Here is a 17733-nt window from a genome sequence, read left to right as displayed (position 1 = left end):
GTATCCCTTTGACCTCCTTTCACTCTCTGATTGCTCTGTCTAGGACTTTGAATACTATATTGAATAAGTAGGGAGAGAGTGGGCAGCCTTGTCTAGTCCTTGATTTTAGTGGGGTTGTTTCAAGTTTCTCTCCATTTAGTTTGATGTTAGCTACTGGTTTGCCATATATTGCTTTTACTATGTTTAGGTATGGGCCTTGAATTCCTGATCTTTCCAGGACTTTTATCATGAAGAGGTGTTGAATTCTGTCAAATATTTACTCAGCATCTAATGAAATGATCATGTGGTTTTTATCTTTGAGTTTGTTTATATAGTGGGTGAGGATGATGGATTTCTGTATATTGAACCATCCCTGCATCCCTGGGATGAAGCCTACTTGATCGTGAGAGATGATCATTTTGATGTGTTCTTGAATTCAGTTGGCAAGAATTTTATTGAGCATTTGTGCATCAATATTCATAAGGGAAATTGGTCTGAATTTCTCTTTCTTTGGTGGGTCTTTGTGTGGTTTAGGTATAAGAGTAATTGTGGCTTCATAGAAGGAATTTGGCAGTGCTCCGTCTGTTTCTATTTTGTGGAATAGTTTGGACAGTATTGGTATGAGGTCTTCTGTGAAGATCTAATAGAATTCTATACTAAACCCATCTGGTCCTGGGCTCTTTTTGGTTGGGAGACTTAACTCTTTCCAATTCTTTAGGAGTTATGGGGTTGTTTAGATGGTTTCTTTGTTCCTGATTTAACTTTGGTACCTGGTATCTGTCTAGAAAAGTGTCCATTTCTTACAGATTTTCCAGTTTTGTTGAATATAGGCTTTTGTAGTAGGATCTGATAGTTTTTGAATTTCCTCAGATTCTGTTGTTACATCTCCCTTTTCATTTCTGATTTTGTTTGTTTGAATACACTCTCTGTGCCCTCTTGTTAGTCTGGTTAAGGGTTTATTTATCTTGTTCATTTTCTCAAAGAACCAGCTCCTGGTTTTGTTGATTCTTTGTATAGTACTTTTTGTTTCTACTTGGTTGATTTCAGCTCTGAGTTTGATTATTTCATGACTTCTACTCTTCTTGGTTGTGTTTGCTTCTTTCTGTTCTAGAGCTTTTAGGTGTGTTGTCCAGCAGCTGACATGTGCTCTCTCCTGTTTCTTTTTGCAGGCAGTCAGAGCTATGAGTTTTCCTCTTAGCAGTGCTTTCATTGTATCCCATAAGTTTGGGTATGTTGTATCTTCATATTCATTAAATTCCAAGAAGTCTTTAATTTCTTTCTTTATTTCTGCCTTGACCAAGTTATCATTGAGTAGAACATTGTTCAACTTCCATGTATATGTGGGCTTTCTGTCATTATTGTTGTTATTGAAGACCAGCCTTAGTCCGTGGTGATCTGATAGGAAGCATGGGATTATTTCTATCTTTAGAATTTATTATTATTTCCTGAATCTGTTGAGGCCTGTTTTGTGACTGGTCAATTTTGGAGACGGTACCTCGACGTGTTGAGAAGAAGGTATATCTTTTTTGTTTTAGGATGGAGTGTTCTATGAATATCTGTTAAATCTATTTGGTTCATAACTTCTGTTAGTTTTTCTATGTCTCTGTTTAATTTCTGTTTCCATGATCTGTCCATTGGTGAGAGTGGGGTGTTGAAATCTCCTATTAGTTTGTGAGATGTCCATAAACATGCAAGAAGCCTATAGAAGTCCAAATGGTTTGAACCAGAAGAGAAATTCTTCCCGTCACATAGTAGTCAAAACATCAAATGCAAAAAACAAAGACAGAATATTAAAGGCAGTAAGGGGAAAAGGTCAAGTGACATATAAAGGCAGACCTATAAGAATTACACCAGATTTCTCACTAGAGACTATGAAAGCCAGAAGATCATGGACAAATGTCATACAGACCCTATGAGAACACAAATGCCAGTCCAGGCTACTATATCCAGAAAAACTCTAATTAACATGGATGGAGAATCTAAGATATTCCATGACAAAATCAAATTTACACAATATCCTTCTACAAATCCAGCCCTACAAAGGGTAATAGATGGAAAACTCCAAAACAATGAGAGAAACTATGCCACACAGAAAACAAGAATGTAATCTCTTTGCAATAAAACCAAAAGAGAGACACACAAACATAATTCTACCTCTAACAATGAAAATAACAGGAAGTGACAATCACTATTCCTCAATATCTCTCAACATCAGTGGACTCAATTCCCCCAAAAAAGCCATAGACTAACAAACTGGATATGTAAAGAGGACCCAGCATTTTGCTGCATATAGGAAACACACCTCAGAGACAAAGACAGACACTATTTCAGAGTAAATGGCTGGAAAACAACTTTCCAAACAAATGGCCCAAAGAAACAAGCTGGAGTCCCTATTCTAATATTGAATAAAATTGACTTTCAACCAAAAGTCACTAAAAAGATAAGGAAGGACACTTCATATTCATCAAAGGAAAAACCCACCAAGATGAACTCTCAATCCTAAATATCTATGCTTCAAATATAAGGGCACCTACATTCATAAAAGAAACCTTACTAAAGCTCAAGAATACACTTTCTTTTCAGCACCTAATGGTACCTTATCCAATACTGACCATATAATTGGTCACAAAACAACTCTCAACTGACACAAGAAAGATTGAAATAATTCCATGCATCCTTTCAGACCGCCTTGGCCTAAAGCTGGTCTTCAATAGCAGCAAAAGCAACAGAAAACACACATACATGTGGAAACTGAACAACTCTGTACCCAATGATAATTTGGTCAGGGATGTAATAAAGAAAGAAATTAAAGACTTCCTGGAATTTAATAAAAATGTTGACACATCATACCCGAATGTATTGGACACAATGAAAGCAGTGCTAAGAAGAAAATTCATGGCACTTAAGTGCACTTGTAAAGAAAATGGAGAGATCTTATACTAGCAACTTAACAGCACACCGGAGAGCTCTAGAACAAAAAGCAAACTCACCCAAGAGAAGTAGACAGCAGGAAATAACCCCAGGGCTTAAATCAACCAAATAGAAACAAAAAGAACAATACAAAGAATCATCAAAAACAAAATTTGGTTCTTTGATAGCATCAACAAAATAGATAAACCCTAGACAAACTAACTAAAGGGTCCAGAGGCAGTATCCAAATTACCAAATTCAGAAATAAAAAGGGAGACATAACAGAAGCAGAGGAAATTCAAATAATCATCAGATCCGACTTCAAAAACCTATACTCAACATAACTGGAAAATCTAGATGAAATGGGTAGATTTTTAGACAGATATCACATACCAAAGTTAAGTCAAGGACAGCTAAAATTTCTAAAAAGGCCCATATCCCATAATGAAATAGAAAAAGTCATTAAAAACCTCCTAACCCCCCCCCCAAAAATCCCAGGGCCAGATGGAGTTAGTTCAGAATTCTACCAGACCTGCAAAGAAGACCTGATACCAATATTCCTCAAACTATTCCATAAAATAGAAACAGAAGAAACAATACCTAATTCATTCTGTGAAACCACCATTACTCTGATACCAAAATCACACAAGGACCTCAACAAAAACTTCAGACCACACTTGCTTATTAATATCAATGCAAAAATATTTAATAAAATCTTGCAAACAGGTTCCAAGAACACATCAAAACCATCAGTCACCATGAACAATTAAGCTTCATCATAGGATGCAAGGTCCGTTCAATATATGAAAATCCATTAACATTCCACCATATAAACAAACTAAATGGAAAAAAATCGCATGATCACCTCCTTAGATACAGAAAAAGCATTTGAAAAAATACAAAACCCCTTCATGTTAAAAGTGCTGGAGAGATCAGGAATTCAAGACCCATGACTAAAAACCAATTCACTGCAAACCTACAGCCAATATCAAATTAAATGGAGAAATACTTGAAGCAATCCCACTAGAACTGGGGACAAGACAAGGATGCCCACTCTCCCCATATCTATTCAATATAGTACTTGAAGTGCTAGCTAGAACAGTAAGAGAAGAAAAAGAGATCAAAGGGATACAGATTGGCGAAGAAAAATTAAAGGTATTATTATTTGTAGATGATATGATAGTATATGTAAATGACCCCAGAAATTCTGCCAGAGAACTTCTCCGGCTGATAAACTTCTTCAGCAAAGTGGCCAGATATAAAATTAACTCAAATAAATCAATAATCTTCCTTTATACAAATGATAAACAGGCTAAGAAAGAAATTAGGGAAACAAGTCCCTTCACAATAACCACAGATAATATTAAATATCTTAGGGTAACTCTAACCAAACAAGTGAAAGATCTTTATGATAAGAATTTCAATCTCTGAAGAAAGAACTTGAAGAATACCTCAGAAAATGGAGATATCTCCCATGCTCATGAATTAGCAGAATTAACATAGTAAAAATGACCATCCTACTAAAGACAGTCTACAGATTCAATGAAATCCCCATCAAAATTACAACACAATTCTTCAAAGACATGGAAAGAGCAACTCTGGAAAGGCAAACAACCCAGAATAGCAAAAACAATTCTTAACAATAAAAGAACTGCTGGGGGGTTCTTCTTAACAATAAAAGATCATCATCCCTGACCTCAAAATATACTACAGAGCAATAGTGGTATTGGTACAGAGGCAGACATGTTGATCAATGGAATAGAATTGATGACCCAGAAATAAAACCACACATTTCTGCACACTTGATCGTTGACAAAAAAAGCCAAAAATATACAATTTAAAAAAGGAAGCATCTTCAATAAATGGTGCTGATCTAACTGGCTGTCTGTGTGTAGAAAAATAAAAATAGACCCATATTTGTCACCATGCCCAAAGCTCAAGTCCAAGTTGATCAAAAAAGGACCTCAACATAAAACCAGATGTACTCAATCTAATAAAAGAGAAAGTGGGAAAGAGCCTTAAAATCATTGGCACAGGACGAAATTTCCTAAACAGAACTGCAATAGCTCATGTTCTAAGATCAAGAATTGATAGTGGGACCTCATGAAACTGGATAGCTTCTATAAGGCAAAGGACACAGTTAATAAGACAAATCAGCAACCTACAGATTGGGAAAAAATCTTCACTAACCCCACATCTGATAGAGGGCTAATATCCAAAATATATAAAGAACTCAAGAAGCATCCCGTGGGAGGGAGAGCTGAACCTTCAGACGGGCGGACACGCCTGGGAAGCCAGAAGAGACTGCACTCTGTGCACATCCAGGCGCCAGAGGAAAACACCAAACGCCATCTGGAACCCTGGTGCACGGAGGCTCCTGGAAAGAGCGGCGCAGATCTTCCCGGTTGCTGCCACAGCGGAGAGGACTTAGGCAGTACCCCACGAGCAAACTTGAGCCTTGGAACTGCAGGTAGGACCAACTTTTCCCCTGCAAGAAACCTGCCTGGTGAACTCAGGACACACAGAGGCAAAATTCCTCTAAGGCCGGGCACTTCCTGTGTTTACCGGAAGTCCCACACCCGCGGATCCCAGCCGGCAGCAGCTCTCTGCTCCCAAACCCCGTGGGAGAGAGACCTCACCGCCTGATCAGGTGGGCACTCCTGAGGCTGCAGAGCGGAGGAGACCACCAACACTGCCCACCCCTGCCCACATCCCTGGCCCAAGAGGCAACTGTCTAAGGCCTCTGGGTTCCCATAGGGGAGGGCCCGGGAGCGGCAGGACCCCTGCGTCTGAGACACTGCCGGAACCTGAAGGAAACAGACCGGATAAATAGTTCTCTGCAACCAAATCCCGTGGGAGGGAGAGCTGAACCTTCAGACAGGCGGACACGACTGGGAAACCAGAAGAGACTGCACTCTGTGCACATCCAGGCGCCAGAGGAAAACACCAAGCGTCATCTGAAACCCTGGTGCACGGAGGCTCCCGGAAGGAGCGGCACAGATCTTCCCGGTTGCTGCCACAGCGGAGAGGACTTAGGCAGTACCCCACGAGCAAACTTGAGCCTTGGAACCACAGGTAGGACCAACTTTTCCCCTGCAAGAAACCTGCCTGGTGAACTCAAGACACAGGCCCACAGGAACAGCTGAAGACCTGTAGAGAGGAAAAACTACACGCCCGAAAGCAGAACACTCTGTCCCCATAACTGGCTGAAAGAAAACAGGAAAACAGGTCTACAGCACTCCTGACACACAGGTTATAGGACAGTCTAGCCACTGTCAGAAATAGCAGAACAAAGTAACACTAGAGATAATCTGATGGCGAGAGGCAAGCACAGGAACCCAAGCAACAGAAACCAAGACTACATGGCATCATCGGAGCCCAATTCTCCCACCAAAGCAAACACGGAATATCCAAACACACCAGAAAAGCAAGACCTAGTTTCAAAATCATATTTGATCATGATGCTGGAGGACTTCAAGAAAGACATAAAGAACTCCCTTAGAGAACAAGTAGAAGCCTACAGAGAGGAATCGCAAAAATCCCTGAAAGAATTCCAGGAAAACACAATCAAACAGTTGAAGGAATTAAAAATGGAAATAGAAGCAATCAAGAAAGAACACATGGAAACAACCCTGGACATAGAAAATCAAAAGAAAAGACAAGGAGCTGTAGATACAAGCTTCACCAACAGAATTCAAGAGATGGAAGAGAGAATCTCGGGAGCAGAAGATTCCATAGAAATCATTGACTCAACTGTCAAAGATAATGTAAAGCGGAAAAAGCTACTGGTCCAAAACATACAGGAAATCCAGGACTCAATGAGAAGATCAAACCTAAGGATAATAGGTATAGAAGAGAGTGAAGACTCCCAGCTCAAAGGACCAGTAAATATCTTCAACAAAATCATAGAAGAAAACTTCCCTAACCTAAAAAAAGAGATACCCATAGGCATACAAGAAGCCTACAGAACTCCAAATAGATTGGACCAGAAAAGAAACACCTCCCGTCACATAATTGTCAAAACACCAAACGCACAAAATAAAGAAAGAATATTAAAAGCAGTAAGGGAAAAAGGTCAAGTAACATATAAAGGCAGACCTATCAGAATCACACCAGACTTTTCGCCAGAAACTATGAAGGCCAGAAGATCCTGGACAGATGTCATACAGACCCTAAGAGAACACAAATGCCAGCCCAGGTTACTGTATCCTGCAAAACTCTCAATTAACATAGATGGAGAAACCAAGATATTCCATGACAAAACCAAATTTACACAATATCTTTCTACAAGTCCAGCACTACAAAGGATAATAAAGGGTAAAGCCCAACATAAGGAGGCAAGCTATACCCTAGAAGCAAGAAACTAATCATCTTGGCAACAGAACAAAGAGAATGAAAGCACACAAACATAACCTCACTTCCAAATATGAATATAAAGGGAAGCAATAATCACTATTCCTTAATATCTCTCAATATCAATGGCCTCAACTCCCCAATAAAAAGACATAGATTAACAAACTGGATACGCAACGAGGACCCTGCATTCTGCTGCCTACAGGAAACACACCTCAGAGACAAAGACAGACATTACCTCAGAGTGAAAGGCTGGAAAACAATTTTCCAAGCAAATGGTGAGAAGAAGCAAGCTGGAGTAGCCATTCTAATATCAAATAAAATCAATTTTCAACTAAAAGTCATCAAAAAAGATAAGGAAGGACACTTCATATTCATCAAAGGAAAAATCCACCAAGATGAACTCTCAATCCTAAATATCTATGCCCCAAATACAAGGGCACCTACATATGTAAAAGAAACCTTACTAAAGCTCAAAACACACATTGCACCTCACACAATAATAGTGGGAGATTTCAACACCCCACTCTCATCAATGGACAGATCATGGAAACAGAAATTAAACAGTGATGTAGACAGACTAAGAGAAGTCATGAGCCAAATGGACTTAACGGATATTTATAGAACATTCTATCCTAAAGCAAAAGGATATACCTTCTTCTCAGCTCCTCATGGTACTTTCTCCAAAATTGACCATATAATTGGTCAAAAAACGGGCCTCAACAGGTACAGAAAGATAGAAATAATCCCATGCGTGCTATCGGACCACCACGGCCTAAAACTGGTCTTCAATAACAATAAGGGAAGAATGCCCACATATATGTGGAAATTGAACAATGCTCTACTCAATGATAACCTGGTCAAGGAAGAAATAAAGAAAGAAATTAAAAACTTTTTAGAATTTAATGAAAATGAAGGTACAACATACCCAAACTTATGGGACACAGTGAAAGCTGTGCTAAGAGGAAAACTCATAGCGCTGAGTGCCTGCAGAAAGAAACAGGAAAGAGCATATGTCAGCAGCTTGACAGCACACCTAAAAGCTCTAGAACAAAAAGAAGCAAATACACCCAGGAGGAGTAGAAGTCAGGAAATAATCAAACTCAGAGCTGAAATCAACCAAGTAGAAACAAAAAGGACCATAGAAAGAATCAACAGAACCAAAAGTTGGTTCTTTGAGAAAATCAACAAGATAGATAAACCCTTAGCCAGACTAACGAGAGGACACAGAGAGTGCGTCCAAATTAACAAAATCAGAAATGAAAAGGGAGACATAACTACAGATTCAGAGGAAATTCAAAAAATCATCAGATCTTACTATAAAAACCTATATTCAACAAAACTTGAAAATCTTCAGGAAATGGACAATTTCCTAGACAGATACCAGGTATCGAAGTTAAATCAGGAACAGATAAACCAGTTAAACAACCCCATAACTCCTAAGGAAATAGAAGCAGTCATTAAAGGTCTCCCAACCAAAAAGAGCCCAGGTCCAGACGGGTTTAGTGCAGAATTCTATCAAACCTTCATAGAAGTCCTTATACCAATATTATCCAAACTATTCCACAAAATTGAAACAGATGGAGCCCTACCGAATTCCTTCTATGAAGCCACAATTACTCTTATACCTAAACCACACAAAGACCCAACAAAGAAAGAAAACCTCAGACCAATTTCCCTTATGAATATCGACGCAAAAATACTCAATAAAATTCTGGCAAACCGAATTCAAGAGCACATCAAAACAATCATCCACCATGATCAAGTAGGCTTCATCCCAGGCATGCAGGGACGGTTTAATATAAGGAAAACCATCAACGTGATCCATCATATAAACAAACTGAAAGAACAGAACCACATGATCATTTCATTAGATGCTGAGAAAGCATTTGACAAAATTCAACACCCCTTCATGATAAAAGTCCTGGAAAGAATAGGTATTCAAGGCCCATACCTAAACATAGTAAAAGCCATATACAGCAAACCAGTTGCTAACATTAAACTAAATGGAGAGAAACTTGAAGCAATCCCACTAAAATCAGGGACTAGACAAGGCTGCCCACTCTCTCCCTACTTATTCAATATAGTTCTTGAAGTTCTAGCCAGAGCAATCAGACAACAAAAGGAGATCAAGGGGATACAGATCGGAAAAGAAGAGGTCAAAATATCACTATTTGCAGACGACATGATAGTATATTTAAGTGATCCCAAAAGTTCCACCAGAGAACTACTAAAGCTGATAAACAACTTCAGCAAAGTGGCTGGGTATAAAATTAACTCAAATAAATCAGTTGCCTTCCTCTATACAAAAGAGAAACAAGCCGAGAAAGAAATTAGGGAAACGACACCCTTCATAATAGACCCAAATAATATAAAGTACCTCGGTGTGACTTTAACCAAGCAAGTAAAAGATCTGTACAATAAGAACTTCAAGACACTGAGGAAAGAAATTGAAGAAGACCTCAGAAGATGGAAAGATCTCCCATGCTCATGGATTGGCAGGATTAATATAGTAAAAATGGCCATTTTACCAAAAGCAATCTACAGATTCAATGCAATCCCCATCAAAATACCAATCCAATTCTTCAAAGAGTTAGACAGAACAATTTGCAAATTCATCTGGAATAACAAAAAACCCAGGATAGCTAAAGCTATCCTCAACAATAAGAGGACTTCAGGGGGAATCACTATCCCTGAACTCAAGCAGTATTACAGAGCAATAGTGATAAAAACTGCATGGTATTGGTACAGAGACAGACAGATAGACCAATGGAATAGAATTGAAGACCCAGAAATGAACCCACACACCTATGGTCACTTGATTTTTGACAAAGGAGCCAAAACCATCCAATGGAAAAAAGATAGCATTTTCAGCAAATGGTGCTGGTTCAACTGGAGGGCAACATGTAGAAGAATGCAGATCGATCCATGCTTATCACCCTGTACAAAGCTTAAGTCCAAGTGGATCAAGGACCTCCACATCAAACCAGACACACTCAAACTAATAGAAGAAAAACTAGGGAAGCATCTGGAACACATGGGCACTGGAAAAAATTTCCTGAACAAAACACCAATGGCTTATGCTCTAAGATCAAGAATCGACAAATGGGATCTCATAAAACTGCAAAGCTTCTGTAAGGCAAAGGACACTGTGGTTAGGACAAAACGACAACCAACAGATTGGGAAAAGATCTTTACCAATCCTATAACAGATAGAGGCCTTATATCCAAAATATACAAAGAACTCAAGAAGTTAGACCGCAGGGAAACAAATAACCCTATTAAAAAATGGGGTTCAGAGCTGAACAAAGAATTCACAGCTGAGGAATGCCGAATGGCTGAGAAACACCTAAAGAAATGTTCAACATCTTTAGTCATAAGGGAAATGCAAATCAAAACAACCCTGAGATTTCACCTCACACCAGTGAGAATGGCTAAGATCAAAAACTCAGGTGACAGCAGATGCTGGCGAGGTTGCAGAGAAAGAGGAACACTCCTCCATTGTTGGTGGGATTGCAGACTGGTAAAACCATTCTGGAAATCAGTCTGGAGTTTCCTCAGAAAATTGGACATTGAACTGCCTGAGGATCCAGTCATACCTCTCTTGGGCATATACCCAAAAGATGCCTCAACATATAAAAGAGACACGTGCTCCACTATGTTCATCGCAGCCTTATTTATAATAGCCAGAAACTGGAAAGAACCCAGATGCCCTTCAACAGAGGAATGGATACAGAAAAAGTGGTACATCTACACAATGGAATATTACTCAGCTATCAAAAACAACGAGTTTATGAAATTCGTAGGCAAATGGTTGGAACTGGAAAATATCATCCTGAGTGAGCTAACCCACTCACAGAAAGACATACATGGTATGCACTCATTGATAAGTGGCTATTAGCCCAAATGCTTGAATAACCCTAGATCCGTAGAACAAAGGAAACTCAAGACGGATGATCAAAATGTGAATGCTTCACTCCTTCTTTAAATGAGGAAAAAGAATACCCTTGGCAGGGAAGGGAGAGGCAAAGATTAAAACAGAGACTGAAGGAACACCCATTCAGAGCCTGCCCCACAGGTGGCCCATACATATACAGCCACCCAATTAGACAAGATGGATGAAGCAAAGAAGTGCAGACCGACAGGAGCCGGATGTAGATCGCTCCTGAGAGACACAGCCAGAATACAGCAAATACATAGGCGAATGCCAGCAGCAAACCACTGAACTGAGAATAGGTCCCCCGTTGAAGGAATCAGAGAAAGAACTGGAAGAGCTTGAAGGTGCTCGAGACCCCAAAAGTACAACAATGTCAAGCAACCAGAGCTTCCAGGGACTAAGCCACTACCTAAAGACTATACATGGACTGACCCTGGACTCTGTCCCCATAGGTAGCAATGAATATCCTAGTAAGAGCACCAGTGGAAGGGGAAGCCCTGGGTCCTGCTAAGACTGAACCCCCAGTGAACTAGACTATGCGGGGAGGGTGGCAATGGGGGGAGGTTTGGGAGGGGAACACCCACAAGGAAGGGGAGGGGGGAGGGTGATGTCTGTCCGGAAACCGGGAAAGGGAATAACACTTGAAATGTATATAAGAAATACTCAAGATAATAAAAAAAAATAAAAAAAAAGAAATACAAAACAAACAAGCAAAAAAAAAAAAAAAAGAACTCAAGAAGCTTACTACCAAAGCAAACAAACAAAACCAAACAAAACAAAACAAAAAACCCCAAAACAAATCAAAACAACAACAAGAAGAAAAAAGGTGAACAACCCAATCAAAAAATGGGATATAGAACTGAGAATTCACAACAGAGGAATCTTGAATGGCTGAGAAGCACCTAAAACATGTTCAAAGTCTTTAGTGATCAGAGAAATGCAAATGAAAACGACCCTACACCAGTCAGAATGGCTAAGATCAAAAACTCAGGTGACAACACATGTTGGCGAGGATGTGGAGAAAGAGGAACACTCCTCCAATGTTGGTAGGATTGCAAACTGGTGCAACCACTCTGGAAATCAATTTGGAGGTTCCTCAGAAGATTGGAAATAGAGCTACCTAAAGACCCAGCTATGCCACTCTTGGGAATATACCCCAAAGATGCCCCACCAGGCCACAGGGGCATGTGTTCCACTATGTTCATAGCGGCCTTATTTGTGATAGCCGGAAGCTAGAATCAACCCAGATGTCCAGGACAGAAGAATGGATACAGAACATGTTGTTCATTTACACAATGGAATACTACTCAGCTATTAAGAATAAGGGCATCCTGAGTTTTGCAAGCAAATGGATGGGACTAGAAAATATCCTGAGTGAGGTAACTTAGACCCAAAAGGACATGCACGGTATGTACTCATTATTAAGTGGATATTAGCCAAAACAATTTTTAAAAAGGTACAGAAAACCCAAGATACAGTCCACAACTCAAAAAGGTCAGCAAACTAAAAGGCCCAAGTGAGGACAGCTCAGTCCCACTTGGGAAGAAGAAGAAAGCAGCCACAAGAGGGTAGGGAGGGAGGAACAGGGAAGAGAAAGGAGATAGGATAGGGGAGGAGAGGGGAACATGATCTGGTATTGGGTGGGAGAAAAGGACTGAAGCCCTGAGGGCCAGCAGAAAGAATGGAAATAGGATACCTCGGGAGGAAGGAGGTTGGGATGACCCTCTAGAGTGTACCAGAGTCCTGGGAAGTCTCAGGACTTAAAGGGGGGGACCCTAGATGAAACGCCCTACAGTGGGGAGAGGGAACTTGTAGAGCCCACCTCCAGCAGAAAGACAGGGCATCAAGTAAGAGATGGGGTTCTATCCCACAGTCAAAGTTCTGACCCATATTTCTCCCTGTCTGAGAGAAATGCAGGGATGGAAAAGGAGGTCCAGGGCAGGCCTGAAGTGGGATCCAGCTCCAGGGGAAGCCCCGAGACCTGACGCCATTACTGAGGCTATGGGGCATTCACAAAAGGGACCTATCATGCCTGTCCTCTGAAAGACCCAACAAGCAGCTGAAAAAGTCAGATATGTGCCCCCAACCAATGAACAGAAGCTGCTGACCCCTGTGGTTGAATTAGGGGAAAGCTGGAGGAAGCTGAGGAGGAGGGCAACCCTGTGGGAGGACAAGCAGTCTCAATTTACCTGGACCCCCAAGATCTCTCAGATCACCAACCAGGCAGCAAACACCAGCTGAGATGAGGCCCAACACATATACAGCAGAGGACTCCCGGGTCTGGGTTCAGTCAGAGAAGATGCACCTAAACCTCAAGAGACTGGAGGCCCCAGGAAGTTTAGAGGACTGGTGGGGTGGGTGGGCTGGGGACATCCTCATGGAGGGGGTTGGGGTTGGAGGGTGGACAAGGAAGGGAATAAAATCTGAAGTCTAAATATAAATAAATAAATATTTTAAATCAAAGGAAACTCTTATTGGAACAGTCCATGTCATAGATCATCACTGACTAGAATTGTCGCAGTGACAGAGATCATTTTGACAGAAGAGGAGGATGTGTAGAAAGTAAATCCCTTACGTAATTTGCTTATTCACAGAACTGTAATTTGACCTTAAGTAACTGGCATGTTATGGAGTTGATTCACTTACAGGATCTAGTAATTTTCAGAAAAATATGGAGCAACAGAACTAAGATACTGTTTAGTTTTAAATGGAGGTTTCTAAGAATATTCTAAGAATTAGAAGATGGTAAAATATTTTTAAAAATAAACACAAAATTAGAATTATTCTACACAGTGGTATGTAATTATATGAGTGTGCCTATGCTATCTTGTTAAAGAAAGTGATACATTTACATACCAATGAACGAGCATTTCCATGGTTGTCATGTCTTTGTTGTTCTGACGATATTATTTCTTTGTCTGGAATTGCTGTTGAACACACATTTACACAATACCAGTTATAATGCAGTAGTACAAAACATGAAAATATTACATGGAAATAACTAGAAGTGTCTAAACTTAGTTACAATAAGTGGTGAGTTTTTATCTTCCCAAGTCATGGTTTCTAGAAACCATGTGTGTGTATGTGTGTGTGTGTGTGTGTGTGTGTGTGTGTGTGTGTGTGTGTGTACGTGTGTAATGTGTAGCTGTAAATTTAATATCTTAGACGGTGCTGGGAATCACTCAAGGTTTACATACAGAGGCTTATCACGCATTTGTGATACCTGGGTATTGTTGTGCAAGGTCTTGTCTGTTATGCTCAAACAGAAATAATAGTGGATGGATAAGGAAGGAAGGAGCCCCAAGATCAGTGTATGCGGGGAACAGATAGCAGAGGAGGAGGAGAGGGGGGCAGAGGGAGAGAGGAGGAGGAGGGGGGAAAGGCAGAGGTAGAGCAAGAAAGGGTAGAAGAGTTGGAGGAGTAGTACTTAGGAAGAGATTTGATGGGCAAGCATCAAAATATAAATTTTATAATTTATAATTACACACACCAACAGATAATTTTTAAAAATATTTATTTATTCATTTACTCGTGTGTGGGTGTGTGTCTGTCTGCCTGTATGTCTGTATGTCTGTGTGCATAGGTGCTCAACATGAATGGCCCACATGGAGATTTGAAGAAAACCTAAGAGTCATTTTCTCATGCTACCTTGTGGGATACAGGAATGAGCTCAGGTCATTAGGTCTGTGCATAGTCTCCTCTGACCAACCAGCTTTCTCACTGGCTCGGGTGAATTTAGAAGAGAAAAATGATTACATTTGTCTATGTTTCATTCTATATTATGCTGTAATGTTTATATTCTATCATATGATCTGTACCAAGAGGACAGACTATGACAGCAGAGACTAAATGCAGTGACAAACTAAATAGAAGAAAAAGGAGAAATCAAAATCACAGCCTCCTAAGCCTTGTACAATTATTGTGTTGTTCAGGATAGTTCTGAATTACCAAGGTTAGGCCAACATTGGTCTCAACTTCTGGTTGTATCGGAAAATGCAAGAAGTTCAATTCTTTCCACCTTTCCAATAATTATTTGCTGGCTTTGGGAAAGACACACACATTAATCAAAATAGGAGTCACTAACTGGTGCAGGATTTTCAAGGTGAACTGAGGAATGTGGAGTCATACACTTAGAAATATCAATGTATACAATGTGTGTGTGTGTGTGTGTGTGTGTGTGTATGTATGTGTGTGTATGTGTATGCGAGTGTGTGTGTATGTGTACGTGTGTGTGTGTATGTGTGTGTATGTGTATGTGTGTGTATGTGTATGTGTGTGTATGTGTATGTATGTGTATGTATGTGTGTGTATGTGTGTGTATGTGTGTGTATGTATGTGTGTATGTGTGTGTATGTGTGTGTGTGTGTGTGTGTGTGTGTGTGTGTGTGTGTGTGTGTGTATGACACCAATAAAGGGAGGAGGAGGCCATTAATTTGGAAAGGAACACCGGGTGGCAAGCAGGAGAGCTTAGAGGGAGAAAACTGATTTTTACTTTTTTCTATGTACTCTATAATTTTCCCATCATTCATTTTCCTATCTCAAAGTCTATCTTCCTCATTCTATTTTATGAATTTCATAAATTATACTGACCATTTCATTAAGTTTAGCGCAAGAATTATAAAATTAAAATTATAGGCTAGTGACCATTGTAGAGAACTTGCTGCTTGCAGTAGGAAACTAAACCTGTTTACTCATCCCATTTGAACTTTGCTGTCTCTCAAAAACATGAATAGAACCAAAACAATATTTATCTTTCTTTAGGTTCCTGTAAGTCTCAAACAATTATCTAATAGATCTTTTAAAAGATTTTTTGATAACTACTCCTCAGACAACGTTGGATTGACCAGAACCTTTTGATAGCTCATGGAGTTGCTAAAACCCATTGTCAGCTCTGTTGTGGTCTTCGATGGTCATCCATCAAAGGAGAGAATCAATGGCTGTGCTGGTTGGGCGCTCTCAACCTGATCCAACGCTATACATATTTAGGAAGAGAGAGTGTTAATTAAGAAAATGCCTCCATAAAATTGGCATTTCTGTGGGACATTGTCTTGATTAATGATTGCTGCGGTAGCCCACTGTGGACAGTGTCACCTTTGGGCTTGCAGCCCTGGTGTGTATACACATGCCCTTCACTGATTCCTTTTTCTCCCTCAATTGCTCTCCTGTCATTCCCTTCTTTGCCTTGCTATTCCTCAGACATTCAGAAACTTTGTGATATATTTGGTATCTCAGTTTCTTTAGCAGTTTATTCAGTTATGTTTGCAGAAACTGTTTATACGTGGCTGTCTGAAGCTTAACTTCCTATGTGAGAAATAGGTAAGTGTATTTGACTGGGAGAATAAGCCAACCCTTCTAATTCACACAACTCTTCACCCCAAGGGCTGCACATAAAAAAAAATACATGTTACCTTTCACTTCCGCATTTGTGATATTTTCTGGTCTTTCATCCGTAATCCTAGCCAAATGAACCACGTCATTCTCCTTTGAAAAAGTCTCAGAGGTCGTCTGTTAAAATTAACATAAAAATGAGCTGCAAAATGTCTTTCTTATAAAGAGTATCTGAATGCCTCATTCCAAAAGCAATCGGACTGAAAGGCAGCATGTATGGGAAATCGTGTCATTCAGACTGAAAACCTTACATTCCCCTTACAGTGAGCACCACACACAGAGAAATCTGAAACATATTCTTGGAATCAGAATAGCTAGCTATCAAGTATGTGTCAATGAGCAAAAATAAATTAGGATAATTTTTAATTTAATAGGAGAGTTTATATCAAATGCACAACTAATATTTTTAACCTATAGAAATAAATTCCAAGTGTTATTTGTAACTCTTTGATAGTAAAATCACCACTACAATGCTAGAAACTTCTACCTGCAACAGAGAAATGCACAAACAAATGCTTTTAGTTTCCTGAGGATTCCACAAACCAATACAATTAATCACAGGCACTGAGTGTTTTTACCATGAAAACTGGCAAAAAGTGTGTGTGTGTTTCATTTATTTGCTCAAGGTCAAGTACTGTTTCTGTCTTAGTGTTGTCATAGAGTAGTGATAATAATAATTAAATCATAATAACATATAGAGCTCTTCATCACAACTCTGCTTCTGATCTTACTCCCATATCATAGACTGAGGAACTGATGGCAAGGGGTTGCACACAATGGGAACACCAGTGTGGCATAGTGTCACAGGCTAGTCTTTTCCTATCAAGTATAAGCCATTAAGTTCATCAGATGTTTAGTACTTACTGTGCAACACCTAAAGGGCCCTATGTGTTTGGAGGTACCTGCTGGCACCTTCTTACATGCAGTCAATAAAGATGTGCAGCAGCAGTAACAACAGATGGACTCAAACAAAAATAATGTCAATTGTCAATATAGAAGAGACATTGGAATGCCAAACTCAATGTTCCATTAGCAGAGAAAAGAAAGGTATTTCTAAAAGGTAGGATAGAAATGATCTTTTACAAGGAGAACTGAGACAAAAGGTACTTGGAAGTATTAACTCATTTCAGTGATAAACACTGACATAAGAAACTGCCGGATTTGTG

General features: G+C 39.8%; 1 protein-coding gene across 1 annotated transcript in view; it reads right to left on the bottom strand.

The window, feature by feature from the left end:
• The window catches only part of 4932414N04Rikl (RIKEN cDNA 4932414N04 gene like), a 240381-nt gene that overhangs the window by 117146 nt on the left and 105502 nt on the right, over positions 1-17733 (bottom strand). The window contains exons 48-49 of the mRNA XM_087654922.1: positions 16588-16684; positions 14036-14106 (exon numbers count right to left, since the gene is read on the bottom strand). Coding sequence (XP_087511048.1) covers positions 14036-14106; positions 16588-16684 — 168 coding nt within the window. The remainder of the gene's footprint in view (positions 1-14035; positions 14107-16587; positions 16685-17733) is intronic.

This window comes from Rattus norvegicus, chromosome 3 (genome assembly GCF_021556685.1).
Source record: "Rattus norvegicus strain SHRSP/BbbUtx chromosome 3, alternate assembly SHRSP_T2T, whole genome shotgun sequence".
Lineage (NCBI taxonomy): Eukaryota > Metazoa > Chordata > Mammalia > Rodentia > Muridae > Rattus > Rattus norvegicus.
The sequence above is the reverse complement of the archived record's forward strand: the minus strand, read 5'-3'. Positions and strand labels throughout refer to the sequence as shown.